General features: G+C 41.8%; 1 protein-coding gene across 1 annotated transcript in view; it reads left to right on the plus strand.

Moving 5' to 3' along the window:
• The first annotated feature begins 819 nt into the window (after positions 1-819).
• LOC143788238 (NADP-dependent alcohol dehydrogenase-like) overlaps positions 820-14,799 on the plus strand; it is a 58,301-nt gene continuing 44,321 nt past the window's right edge. Inside the window, exons 1-2 of the mRNA XM_077277755.1 lie at positions 820-968; positions 8,983-9,084. Coding sequence (XP_077133870.1) covers positions 951-968; positions 8,983-9,084 — 120 coding nt within the window. The 5' untranslated portion in view covers positions 820-950. The remainder of the gene's footprint in view (positions 969-8,982; positions 9,085-14,799) is intronic.

Genomic DNA, 14,799 nt, shown 5'->3' on the forward strand with positions numbered 1-14,799 from the left:
TTTGTTTTATAGTCGGATCTTAATCCAATCAAAGCTGAAAATAACCCGCAGATGAACACACAATCATAAAATAACATTGGATTAAATGCAATCCAATTTTTTACTTTTGCATTAGTCCGATTTATTCGCAAGTGTGAACGAGCCCTTAGGCAATTCACGCATGTGTTGTAGCTGTCTAACAGTTGGCAGACATGCAGGCGCGTGGACTCGAACATATTATTCGAGCATGCCTAAGACACTCGGATAACACGCGAGCATGCTCGGAGAACACCTTATCTGAGTACGTTCACTAATCCTAATTCAGAATAGGTAAATATTTGCGTATAATGGATTTTATTAGTTTGAGTTGCCTACTATAATGTGTGCTAATAGCAAGTTTAGCGAAACCTTTTTTTATTTTTGTTTTTATATAGAAGCGAACTTCTGCTCATATTTATGATTTTTTTTCTTTTTCTAATGTTTTAATGGATTTTTTATTATAACCTCTAGCTATTGCTTATCTGTTTTTCCTCACAAAATGCCCGGTTATCTGAACATATTCATTTGGCTCTCATAAGTTGATTTTACTACTAGATTTTTGGGCGGGAAATAAAGTCCAGAGTTGCTGATTTGCTACGTGACCCACATCATACTAAGTTATAGATTATGGAATGTGACTAATGTTATCTGAACTACTTTACCCTCCAAATAATAATGCATTTGATGAAATATTAACTATAAAGAAAACACATCATTGTCAAGGTACAACCCAAAACGATGCAGTCATTGTGTACAGTGGACTGTAACATTGCCAAAATGTCAGGTCAGCAGAGTTTATAAGCCTGCCTGGGAGGCAGTGCTCGGGGCTGAGGAAAAAAAAAGCTCAGGGAGTGGCAAATACTCACACAGGACACGATAAACACAAGATACTTAAAGCTGAAACAGTGTGCAGAACTGTAACCGGCACCAACATGAGCACTGTAGGAAAGGTAATACACCATTACTATTATTACTCTGCTGTGCTGGCATGTTGATTTTTTCTTAGTTAAAAGCCTTTCGGAAACAATGCTTTACTGTTTTTGTGTGTTAGTTTTGCATTTTTTGTAGGAAAATATGTAGCATTTGGGTTATTTCCTACATTTATGCAATGATTTAATGATGGTGATGTTTGAAACTTTGCAGATTTGTACAGTATCTTAGAAAAAAAAATCTGTAAAAAGTTTTGTGAATGTTATGCTCGCATACAGTGAGCTGTTTATAAGTCTGGAAGGAAAAGTATTAACGCTGACGTAAGAGATAACATTGTGCCAATAAGGGAGTGTGTGCAGTTCCTTAAAGAGGAACTAAACCTTTTTCAGTTTTATATCTTTCTGGCATTGTATTTACAAACTGATCCATGAAGTCCTGGGTCCTGTGACCCCCCCCAACCCCTACTGATCATCCACCCCTACCTCCCACCAGACAGGTACGCAGCTAAGGTGCTCCAGTCTCATGAGCTGTGCACTTCTCAATGGGTGGGATTCAAGAAATTTGAGGGCAAAAACCTACTGAAAAGACCCCAAATCCCACCGATCTGCTTGCAATTAAAATGACATAAAGATATAAAACGCAGCAAAAAAAAAAGGTTACGTGACTCTTTAGGGTATGTGCACACGTTCAGGATTTCTTGCAGAAATTTCCTGAAGAAAACCGGAAATTTTCTGCAAGAAATCCGCATTTTTTTTTTTGCGTTTTTTTCCGTTTTTTTCGCGTTTTTTTAGCATTCTGCAAGCGTAATTAGCTTGCAGAATGCTAAGTTTTCCAAGCGATCTGTAGCATCGCTTGGAAAACTGACTGACAAGTTGGTCACACTTGTCAAACATACTGTTTGACAAGTGTGACCAACTTTTTACTATAGATGCAGCTTATGCAGCATCTATAGTAAAAGATAGAATGTTTAAAAATAATAAAAAAAATAAAAAATGCTTATACTCACCCAGACATCTCATCTGCGGCGACCGTTCGTCTTCCTATAGCTGGTCTGTGCGCACAGGGCCTTCCGTGACGTCACGGTCACGTGAGCGGTCACATGACCGCTCACGACCAATCACAGGACAGTGACGTCATCGGCTAGGTCCTTCGCCGCACATCAGCTACAGGAACCGAACGGCAGCGTGCAGTGGAGGCGGGAACACTGCGCGGGACATCGAGGGTGAGTATAGGCCTATTTTTTATTTTATTTCTTATTTTTTGACCACTTATATGGTGCCCAGTGCGTGGAGGAGAGTCTCCTCTCCTCCACCCTGGGTACCAACCGCACATAATCTGCTTACTTCCCGCATCGTGGGCACAGCCCCGTGCGGGAAGTAAGCAGATCAATGGACTCCTAGGTGTGCGGAATCCCTGCAATTCCGCATTTTTAATGAACATGTTGCTTTTTTTTCCGCTATGCGATTTTTTCGCGGAAAAAATCGCAACATTTGCACAAAAAATGCGGAATACCTTGTAAATAATAGGAGGCATATGTTAGCGTTTTTTTCGCGTTTTTATCACGTTTTTATAGCGAAAAAACGCGAAAAAAACGCTAAAAATCCTGAACGTGTGCACATGGCCTTAAGGTTGGAAAGATAATGAATTTTTGAGGCTGTTTATTGACCCCAAAACAAGTATAAAGATGTAAAAATAAGCATATATATGTATAGGCCTAAAAACAAGTATAAAGTAATAACGAGTACTTCTACGATTTTTTTATATCTGCTTCTTTTATTGGCTTAAAAAAAACTGACAAAAACTGCACATGTGACATAAGCTTTATTATTTACTGCCTTTAAACGCTATTGAGGCCGGTATTATGCATATTGGTCCATCTGTCCGCTTTTGACAACTGTATGACATTCATATGTCCTGTGTTTTTAAATATTAACCATTATAAAAACATACAGGGCCAAATATATTTTTCTGTTAATAATTGCGATTGATGATATGCACACGGTGTCCTTATGGAATCCATTTTTTTTTTCATGCACCCACTGAGTTTAACCCCTTAATCCCGTATGACGTACTATCCCGTCAAGGTGACCTGGGACTTAATTCCCGGTGACGGGATAGTACGTCATACGCGATCGGCCGCGCTCACGGGGGGAGCGCGGCCGATCGCGGCCGGGTGTCGGCTGCATATCGCAGCTGACATCCGGCACTATGTGCCAGGAGCGGTCACGGACCGCCCCCGGCACATTAACCCCCGGCACACCGCGATCAAACATGATCGCGGTGTACCGGCGGTACAGGGAAGCATCGCGCAGGGAGGGGGCTCCCTGCGGGCTTCCCTGAGACGATCGGTACAAGGTGATGTACTCACCTCGTACCGAACGTCTTCTCCCTGCAGGCCCCGGATCCAAAATGGCCGAGGGGCTGTATCCGGGTCCTGCAGGGAGCACTTCCGGGTCGGAGCAGGCTGCAGATGAAAGCTGCAGCCTGCTCCGATGAAAGGATGATCGCAGATCTAATAGAGTGCTGTGCACACTATCAGATCTGCGATCTGTGATGTCCCCCCCTGGGACAAAGTAAAAAAGTAAAAAAAAAAATTTCCACATGTGTAAAAAAAAAAAAAAAAAAATCCTAAATAAATAATAATAAAAAAAAAAATATTATTCCCATAAATACATTTCTTTATCTAAAAAAAACAAACAAAAACAATAAAAGTACACATATTTAGTATCGCCGCGTCCGTAACGACCCAACCTATAAAACTGGCCCACTAGTTAACCCCTTCAGTAAACACCGTAAGAAAAAAAAAAAAAAAAAACGAGGCAAAAAACAACGCTTTATTACCATACCGCCGGACAAAAAGTGGAATAACACGTGATCAAAAAGACGGATATAAATAACCATGTTACCGCTGAAAACGTCATCTTGTCCCGCAAAAAACGAGCCGCCATACAGCATCATCAGCAAAAAAATAAAAAAGTTATAGTCCTCAGAATAAAGCGATGCCAAAATAATTATTTTTTCTATAAAATAGTTTTTATCGTATAAAAGCGTCAAAACATAAAAAAATGATATAAATGAGGTATCGCTGTAATCGTACTGACCCGACGAATAAAACTGCTTTATCAATTTTACCAAGCGCAGAACGGTATAAACGCCTCCCCCAAAAGAAATTCATGAATAGCTGGTTTTTGGTTATTCTGCCTCACAAAAATCGGAATAAAAAGTGATAAAAAATGGTCACGTGTCCGAAAATGTTACCAATAAAAACTTCAACTCGTCCCGCAAAAAACAAGACCTCACATGACTCTGTGGACCAAAATGTGGAAAAATTATAGGTCTCAAAATGTGGAGACGCAAAAACTTTTTTGCTATAAAAAGCGTCTTTTAGTCTGGTTTCACACTTGCGTTTTTATCTGCATGCGTTTTTTAAAAAAACCGCATGTGTGAAAAAATGCATGTAAACGCGGTAAAACGCATGCGTTTTTATAGAAAAACACAAGAAAACAAGAAAAAAACAAAAAACCCTAACCCTACCCCTAACCCTACCCCTAACCTGAAATACGTGGCACTGAAATACGTGGCACTGAAATATACATTTATATACGTATATAAGTGCCACGATATTTCAGTGGCCACGTATTTAAGTGCCACGTATTTAAGTGCCACGTATTTAAGTGCCACGTATTTAAGTGCCACGTATTTAAGTGCCACGTATTTAAGTGCCACGTATTTAAGTGCCACGTATTTAAGTGCCACGTATTTAAGTGCCACGTATTTAAGTGCCACGTATTTAAGTGCCACGTATTTAAGTGCCACGTATTTAAGTGCCACGTATTTAAGTGCCACGTATTTAAGTGCCACGTATTTAAGTGCCACGTATTTAAGTGCCACGTATTTAAGTGCCACGTATTTAAGTGCCACGTATTTAAGTGCCACGTATTTAAGTGCCACGTATTTAAGTGCCACGTATTTAAGTGCCACGTATTTACGTGCCACGTATTTTTCAGTGCCTGAAATACGTGGCACTGAAATATCGTGGCACTGAAATATCGTGGCACTGAAATACGTGGCACTTAAATACGTGGCACTTAAATACGTGGCTCTTAAATACGTGGCACTTATATACGTGGCACTTATATATGTGGCACTTTTATACGTGGCACTTATATACGTGGCACTTATGACTGTCAGAAAATGTTCAGTAAACGGTTAGGGGTAGGGTTTCAGGTAGAATTGGGGAGTTTCCACTGTTCAGGCACATCAGGGGCTCTCCAAACGCGACATGGCGTCCAATCTCAATTCCAGCCAATTCTGCGTTGAAAAAGTAAAACAGTCTTCCTTCCCTTCCGAGCTCTCCCGTGCGTCCAAAAAGGGGTTTACCCCAACATATGGGGTATCAGCGTACTAGGGACAAATTGAACAACAACTTCTGGGGTCCAAGTTCTCTTGTTATCCTTGGGAAAATAAAAATTTGGGGGGCTAAAAATCATTTTTGTGGGAAAAAAAAAATGTTTTATTTTCACGGCTCTGCGTTGTAAACTGTAGTGAAACACTTGGGGGTTCAAAGTTCTCACAACACATCTAGATAAGTTCCTTGGGAGGTCTAGTTTCCAATATGGGGTCACTTGTGGGGGGTTTGTACTATTTGGGTACATCAGGGGCTCTGCAAATGCAACGTGACGCCTGCAGACCAATCCATTTAAGTCTGCAGTCCAAATGGCGCTCCTTCCCTTCCGAGCTCTGTCATGCGCCCAAACAGTGGTTTCCCCCCACATAGGGGGTATCAGCGTACTCAGGACAAATTGGACAACAACTTTTAGGGTCCAATTTATCCTGATACCCTTGTGAAAATACAAAACTGGGGGCTAAAAAATCATTTTTGTGAAAAAGAAAAATAATTTTTATTTTCACGGCTCTGCGTTATAAACTGTAGTGAAACACTTGGGGGTTCAAAGTTCTCACAACACATCTAGATAAGTTCCTTGGGGGGGTCTAGTTTCCAATATGGGGTCACTTGTGGGGGGTTTGTACTGTTTGGGTACATCAGGGGCTCTGCAAATGCAACGTGATGCCTGCAGACCAATCCATTTAAGTCTGCATTCCAAATGGCGCTCCTTCCCTTCCGAGCTCTGTCATGCGCCCAAACAGTGGTTCCCCCCCACATAGGGGGTATCAGCGTACTCAGGACAAATTGGACAACAACTTTTGGGGTCCAATTTATCCTGATACCCTTGTGAAAATACAAAACTGGGGGCTAAAAAATAATTTTTGTGAAAAAAAAAATAATTTTTATTTTCACGGCTCTGCGTTATAAACTGTAGTGAAACACTTGGGGGTTCAAAGCTCTCAAAACACATCTAGATAAGTTCCTTAGGGGGTCTACTTTCCAAAATGGTGTCACTTGTGGGGTTTTTTAATGTTTAGGCACATCAGGGGCTCTCCAAATGCAACATGGCATCCCATCTTAATTCCAGTCAATTTTGCATTGAAAAGTCAAATAGCGCTCCTTCCCTTCCGAGCTCTGCTATGCACCCAAACAGTGGTTTACCCCCACATATGGGGTATCGTCGTACTCAGGACAAATTGCACAACAACTTTTGTGGTCTAATTTCTTCTCTTACCCTTGGGGAAATAAAAAAATGGGGGTGAAAAGATCATTTTTGTGAAAAAATATGATTTTTTATTTTTACGGCTCTGCATTATAAACTTCTGTGAAGCACTTGTTGGGTCAAAGTGCTCAACACACATCTAGATAAGTTCCTTAAGGGGTCTACTTTCCAAAATGGTGTCACTCGTGGGGGGTTTCAATGTTTAGGCACATTAGGGGCTCTCCAAACGCAACATGGCGTCCCATCTCAATTCCAGTCAATTTTGCATTGAAAAGTCAAATGGCGCTCCTTCCCTTCCGAGCTCTGCCCTGCGCCCAAACAATGGTTTACACCCACATATGGGGTATCAGCGTACTCAGGACAAATTGCACAACAATTTTTGGGGTCCAATTTCTTCTCTCACCCTTGGGAAAATAAAAAATTGGGGGTGAAAAGATAATTTTTGTGAAAAAATATGATTTTTTATTTTTACGGCTCTGCATTATAAACTTCTGTAAAGCACTTGTTGGGTCAAAGTGCTCACCACACATCTAGATAAGTTCCTTAGGGGGTCTACTTTCCAAAATGGTGTCACTTGTTAGGGGTTTCAATGTTTAGGCATATCAGGGGCTCTCCAAATGCAACATGGCGTCCCATCTCAATTCCAGTCAATTTTGCATTGAAAAGTCAAATGGCGCTCCTTTGCTTCCAAGCTCTGCCATGCGCCCAAACTGTGGTTTACCCCCACATATGGGGTATCAGCGTACTCAGGACAAATTGTACAACAACTTTTGGGGTCTATTTTCTCCTGTTACCCTTGGTAAAATAAAACAAATTGGAGCTGAAATAAATTTTGTGTGAAAAAAAGTTAAATGTTCATTTTTATTTAAACATTCCAAAAATTCCTGTGAAACACCTGAAGGGTTAATAAACTTCTTGAAAGTGGTTTTGAGTACCTTGAGGGGTGCAGTTTTTAGAATGGTGTCACACTTGGGTATTTTCTATCATATAGACCCGTCAAAATGACTTCAAATGAGATGTGGTCCTTAAAAAAAAATGGTGTTGTAAAAATGAGAAATTGCTGGTCAACTTTTAACCCTTATAACTCCGTCACAAAAAAAATTTTGGTTCCAAAATTGTGCTGATGTAAAGTAGACATGTGGGAAATGTTATTTGTTAAGCATTTTGTGTGACATATGTCTGTGATTTAAGGGCATAAAAATTCAAAGTTGGAAAATTGCGAAATTTTCAAAATTTTCGCCAAATATTCGTTTTTTTCACAAATAAACACAAGTTATATCGAAGAAATTTTACCACTAACATGAAGTACAATATGCAGCAAGAAAACATTGTCAGAATCGCCAAGATCCGTTGAAGCGTTCCAGAGTTATAACCTCATAAAGGGACAGTGGTCAGAATTGTAAAAATTGGCCCGGTCATTAACGTGCAAACCACCCTCGGGGCTTAAGGGGTTAATTGGCAAATCTGATCCGAAAAATCGCAATGCTGCTTTTAAAAACCTTCATCTGAACTAAATCAATCACTTGCAATGATATTAATTAACCGCATGCACAGGTCTCTTCCATAGGCCGGTGTCACACTTGCAACTGCGATGCGAGAAACTCGCCTCAATATCCGGCACTGCCGCTGGCACTTGGAACCAGAATGTGCATCTGCATGTGTTTCTATGCAGCTGAAAGCTCCGGTCCGGACCACCGGCGGCAGTGCCGGATATTGAGGCAAGTTTCTCGCATTGCAGTTGCAAGTGTGACACCGGCCTTACTTTGTGTTTCAGAGACATTATCAGTACAGCAACCAATTTTTATGGAGAAATTGACATTATTAACATAGTATAGTGAACTTGGTCTTGTAAATTTTATTATCTGCTGATATATAAAAATGCATGGCATACAGATGACAATAGATATAGCAAAAACATTTTTTCCCTGAATGAAATTCAGATGATTTTTTTTTAAATGCTCATGTGAACTTAGTCAAATATCGATGCAAAATACTGAAAACAGAAGGCCATCTGAAAATGGTCTAATGTGAATAAATACAAATAAGAGTTTTTTCTCTATATCCACAATATATTTATAAATGCACTGTAATAAAGTGACCTATAACTGAACTTTACTTTTTTATTGTATATTTTATATTATTAAAAAAGTAATCGTAAACAGCAATAATATTAAGCTTTATAAAACTACACATCCAATTTTCTTGGATAGCAATGGCTGCTTGCTCAGAGTTGCAGCTGGTGAATACCATCTTATAAGTAGTTACAGCTGCATTTCTCTTTTAAATGTCCACAGGGCAAACTGTTATGTAAGATTTCTGTGCTGACATGACTAGTCATAAATCCATGGGCGTTTTACCATGTTCACAATACTCTTGTTAGATAATTATATGAAACATTATCCAAAGCAATGGTTTTCTGTTTAAGGTCATTAAATGCAAGGCCGCTGTTGCCTGGGAACCATGCAAGCCCCTCAGCATTGAAGTGATTGAAGTAGCTCCACCAAAGGCTCATGAAGTCAGAATAAAGGTAAGATAACAGCAATCAAATATAATGGAACATGTTTGACTTGCTGAGAAAATTATGTAATAAACTTTATTTCACAAATGCTTTGACATAAATTTTTGCACAAAGTAAGAATAAACCTGTCAGAACAGCAAGGGGCCCCATAAATGAAAAAAAAAAAAATAAGAGCACTAAGGTTTCCTAACTCGATGTTATTGATGAATTCTGAGAAAGAACAGCACCTTGTACATGTACATCTGAGCCTTGTGGCTGTTGGAGACCCACAAGGTCAATGCTACATGCAGAAGCATGCTGGGGAGGTGAAGGAGGAGGAGCAGTGGATGTGGAAGGGGACATTGCCTTATCCCAGGCAGAAGCAGATGACAAGACTGACAGAATAAAAATGGTGACAAGATTGATGATGCTGTACATGATGAGCAGCAACTGTCACAGTGGGATGTTGAAAAAAAAACAACAGGACCCTCTGTCCAGCTGGCACGCATGGCAAGCTGTATGCTGAAGTGGCATATACATTATGCCAGAAATGGTGAAATAGTTCCCAAATGAAATAACAATTCTGGCGAGGTGCACAGAGGAGCACGCCACTGAAAAGATGCAGCAAATTTACCGTATTTTTCGGACCATAAGACGCACCCCAAATTTGGGGTGAACATTGCAGAAAAAAATATTTTTTATAAGATGGGGGTCCGTCTTAGGCCGGGGACACACTTAACGTATAAAAAAACGGTCTGTTTTTCACGGCCGAGAATCGCACAAATGTTTCAAAAACAGTGATCCGTGTGCAGTGCGAGGATGCAATTTCCTCGCATCAAATGATCCGTGTGACATCCGTATGGCATCCGTATGCCGAGATTTTCTCGCAAGCTTGCAAAACCGACATCTAATGGATTTATGTGCTCAAATGTTCGGGAAAACATATATACAGTATATATATATATATATATATATATATATATATATATATATATATATATAAAACATATATACAGTATATATATATATATATATATATATATATATATGTCATTGAGACACATATATATATATTCTGTATTTATATTTCATTCAGCGCGATATCTGTGAAAAGCCGGTAATTCAATTGCCGGCTTTGCATTTCTCCTTCACAAACCCGACAGGATATGAGACATGGTTTTCATACAGTAAACCATCTCATATTCCCATTTTTTTTGCATATTCCACACTACTAATGTTAGTAGTGTGTATGTGCAAAATTTGGCCGCTGTAGCTGCTCAAATAAAGGGTTAAATGGCGGAAAAAATTGGCGTGGGCTGCCGCGCAATTTTCTCCGCCAGAGTGGTAAAGCCAGTGACTGAGGGCAGATATTAATAGCCAGGAGAGGGTCCATGGTTATTGGCCCCCCCGTGGCTAAAAACATCTGCCCCCAGCCACCCCAGAAAAGGCACATCTGGAAGATGCGCCTATTCTGGCACTTGGCCACTCTCTTCCCACTCCCTGTAGCGGTGGGATATGGGGTAATGAAGGGTTAATGCCACCTTGCTATTGTAAGGTGACATTAAGCCAGATTAATAATGGAGAGGCGTCAATTATGTCACCTATCCATTATTAATCCAATTGTTTGAAAGGGTTAAAAAACACACACACACATGATTAAAAAGTATTTTAATGAAATAAACACAGCGGTTGTTTTAATAATTTATTGCTCTCTCATTCCATTTTCAGACCCTCGCTTTGCAAAACAATAAACACACAATATACATACCCTCTCTGATGAACTGTCACGTCCCACGAAGTAATCCATCTGAAGGGGTTAACTAATATTACAGGCAGAGCTGCGATAATCCACTCGCTCGTGCCTGTAATCCCCGGGTGCTGAAAGGAAAGCAGTGATGTGTACTTACATTCATTCGCGGTGATGCGCCCCTGCTGGATGTTCTCATGAACTGCAGCCTGGGAACTTTTTCCCACGCTCCAGGTCATATGAGGACATCCACCAGGGGGCGCATCACCGCGACTGAAGGTAACCATAGGTCATTGACCTACATTTCCTTCAGTCGCGGTGATGCGCCCCCTGGTGGATGTCCTCATATGACCTGGAGCCTGGGGAAAAGTTCCCAGGCTGCAGTTCATGAGAACATCCAGCAGAGGCGCATCACCGCGACTGAATGTAAGTACACATCACTGCTTTCCTTTCAGCACCCGGGGATTACAGGCACGAGCGAGTGGATTATCGCAGCTCTGCCTTTAATATTAGTTAACCCCTTCCGATGGATTACTTCGTGGGACGTGACAGTTCATCAGAGAGGGTATGTATGTTGTGTGTTTATTGTTTTGCCAAGCGAGGGTCTGAAAATGGAATGAGAGAGCAATAAAATATTAAAACAACCGCTGTGTTTATTTCATTAAAATACTTTTAAATCATGTGTGTGTGTGTGTTTTTTAACCCTTTCAAACAATTGGATTAATAATGGATAGGTGTCATAATTGACGCCTCTCCATTATTAATCTGGCTTAATGTCACCTTACAATAGCAAGGTGGCATTAACCCTTCATTACCCCATATCCCACCGCTACAGGGAGTGGGAAGAGAGTGGCCAAGTGCCAGAATAGGCGCATCTTCCAGATGTGCCTTTTCTGGGGTGGCTGGGGGCAGATGTTTTTAGCCACGGGGGGGCCAATAACCATGGACCCTCTCCTGGCTATTAATATCTGCCCTCAGTCACTGGCTTTACCATTCTGGCGGAGAAAATTGCGCGGGAGCCCACGCCAATTTTTTCCGCCATTTAACCCTTTATTTGAGCAGCTACAGCGGCCAAATTTTGCACATACACACTACTAACATTAGTAGTGTGGAATATGCAAAAAAAAGGGGATATGAGATGGTTTACTGTATGTAAACCATGTCTCATATCCTGTCGGGTTTGTGAAGGAGAAATGCAAAGCCGGCAATTGAATTACCGGCTTTTCTATAGAACACCGCTGCGTATTTCTCGCAATGCACATGCATGGTCCGTGTGTAATCCGATTTTTTCTCGCACCCATAGACTTGCATTGGCGAGTCTCGGCCGAGATACGCTGACAATCGCAGCCTGCTGCGAGTTCCCTCGGATCCGAAATACGGTGGAGAAAATATCGGATGATGGGAGCTGCACCATAGATTAACATTGGGCCGAGTGCTATGCGATTTTTTATCGCATAGCACTCGTCCGTATTACGGTCTAGTGTGACCCCGGCCTTATTGTCTGAATTTAAGATCTCTTACCTGAGGGCAGGCAGTGGCAGAGCAGGGTCACAGGAGGCATGGTGGTGGCAGAGGTGAGGTGATGCTGAGGTGCGGTGGGCGGAACGGCGTGCACCTGAGCAGGGTCCCATCCTGCTTAGGTGGGCGACGCCAAGGCCTGGTGTCCATGGGGAGGTTGCGGCAGTGCTGTGGCGGCAGCAGATGTGCGGTCACTTCCTCAGGTGGCGGTGGCCAGGGTCCCTTCCACATTTGAGGTGACACCACGGCAGTATTGAAGGAGAGCCAGGAGAGCAGCAGAGCTGGGTGAGTCACGGTTTTCCCGGTGGCGGCGGGCTTACCAGCATTGTGGCGGTGACAGAGGTGCGGGGATGATGTGGCACGGTGACCGGTATGGCGTGAGCAGGGTCCCGTCCACATTTGAGGTGAATCCACGGCCTGCTATTGAAGGAAAGCAGCAGATCTGGGTGAGTTACGGTTTTTCCGGTGGCGGCGGCGGCCATCTTTCAGGGGCCACGCGTGTGCAGATTCAGTACTCTGCTTCCCAGGGCTTCAGGAAAATGGCCGCGGGAGACCGCGCGTGCGCAGATGGAGATCGCCGCGGCCATTTTCCTGAAGCCGAGATCTCAATCTGCGAACTCTGCTTCAGGAAAATGGCCACCGCGATCTCTATCTGAGCACGCACGGCCTCCCGTGACCATTTTCCTGAAGCCCCAGAAAGCAGAAAACTCAATCTCCACACGCGCGGCCTCAGGAAGATGGCGGCCGCCACCGGGAAAACCGTAACTCACCCAGCTCTGCTGCTCTCCTTCAATACCGGGCTGCGGATTCACCTCAAATGTGGACGGGACCCTGCTCACGCCATACCGGTCACCGCGCCACATCATCCCCGCACCTTTGTCGCCGCCACAATGTCAGTAAGCCTACGTTCCAACTATAAGACGCACCCCCCCATTTTCCTCACAATTTTTTTGAGAAAAAGTGCGTCTTATAGTCGGAAAAATATGGTAGTTGGTGGCGTGGGCCTCTAAATGAATTTAGCACACCTTATTTTTGCACACTCCTCAATTACACTGGCATATGAAATACCAGTCTTAAGGAATTGGGGCCTTCATTTTCTGTGAACCAGAGAGTCATAGTAATAGAGCTTTATCATACTTACTAAATTAGCAGCTGAACAGCAATGGCTCATAAGCCATTTCTGCACAGGGACCTTCTACTTCACCTGAAATAAAGAACACTTCTCCAAAAGACCACCTCTTTCACAAGACCACCATTTATCTGGACCAGATTCATGTTCAATTGTATCATAAATTATACATCCAGGATGATCCTGGCCAGCTTTTTTAACAGACCAAACGCTCTCAATCTCCCCCTTAAAAAAAATAAAATAAAATAAATCACTTTTCATTGCAATTTGGGTGGCTGTCTCAAAATGGTTATTCTGTATCTCATTTTTCACATATAACCAGTCTCCCACAGGGCTTCCTTTCATTGTATCTTTTCTTTGTTTCACTTTGTGTGAAAAAAGACCCCCTGGCTGGTTTCACACACAGTGGTTTAGGAAAAACTTCACTCCATTGTACAAGGCATATTTGAGGCTGAAATTACAAATGCTGTTATTGAAATTTAGATGCCATAATGGAAAAGCACAAAAGAAAAACTGCCACAAAAATTCACCTTGTAATTCCAGTCTAACTGAATTTTTCATAATTTTTTCTTGGGCGTCTGAATGTTACATTAACCCCTCGCCCTTGGAGACAATTTTACTTTTGTACCTTTTTTTTATCTTTTTGCAAAAGAAATAAGCTCATTTTTCCGTCAATACAGCCACAATGGGCTTGCATTTTGCTTATTTTTTATGCACACCAATCTGATGTTTTTCTTGATACCATTTATGTGCAGATACAGTCTTTTGATCGTCTGTTATTGCATTTTATTGCAATGTTGCAGCGACCAAAAAAAACATAATTCTGGTGCTTTGATTTTTATTTTTTTTTTTCTCGCCACACCATTTACCAATTGGATTAATTATTTTTATATATTGATCAGGTAACTCTGAACGTGGCGATACCAAATATGCGTATAGTTGATTTTTTTAATTTAGTTTTTTTGTTTTTATTTTGAATGGGGGATGATCACATATATATATATATATATATATATATATATATATATATATATATATATATATATATATATATATATATATATATATATATATATATATCTCCATATCCTCTGGTTGTTATGGCAATGCACCGCTGACCCCCGATCATGTGTGACGGGGTCAGCGGTGCGAGCACTTTCGGCTGCGCGGCCAGGAGCGCTAGTCAAATGCCGCTGTCAGCGCTTGACAGCGGCATTTAACTAGTTAATGGGCGCGGGCGGATCGCAATTCTGCTCGCGCTCATTGCGCGGAAATGTCAGCTGTACAAAACAGCTGACATGTCGCGGCTTTGAGGTGGGCTCACCGCCGGAGCCCACCTCAAAGCAGGGGA

Source organism: Ranitomeya variabilis, chromosome 1 (assembly GCF_051348905.1).
Source record: "Ranitomeya variabilis isolate aRanVar5 chromosome 1, aRanVar5.hap1, whole genome shotgun sequence".
NCBI classification, from domain to species: domain Eukaryota; kingdom Metazoa; phylum Chordata; class Amphibia; order Anura; family Dendrobatidae; genus Ranitomeya; species Ranitomeya variabilis.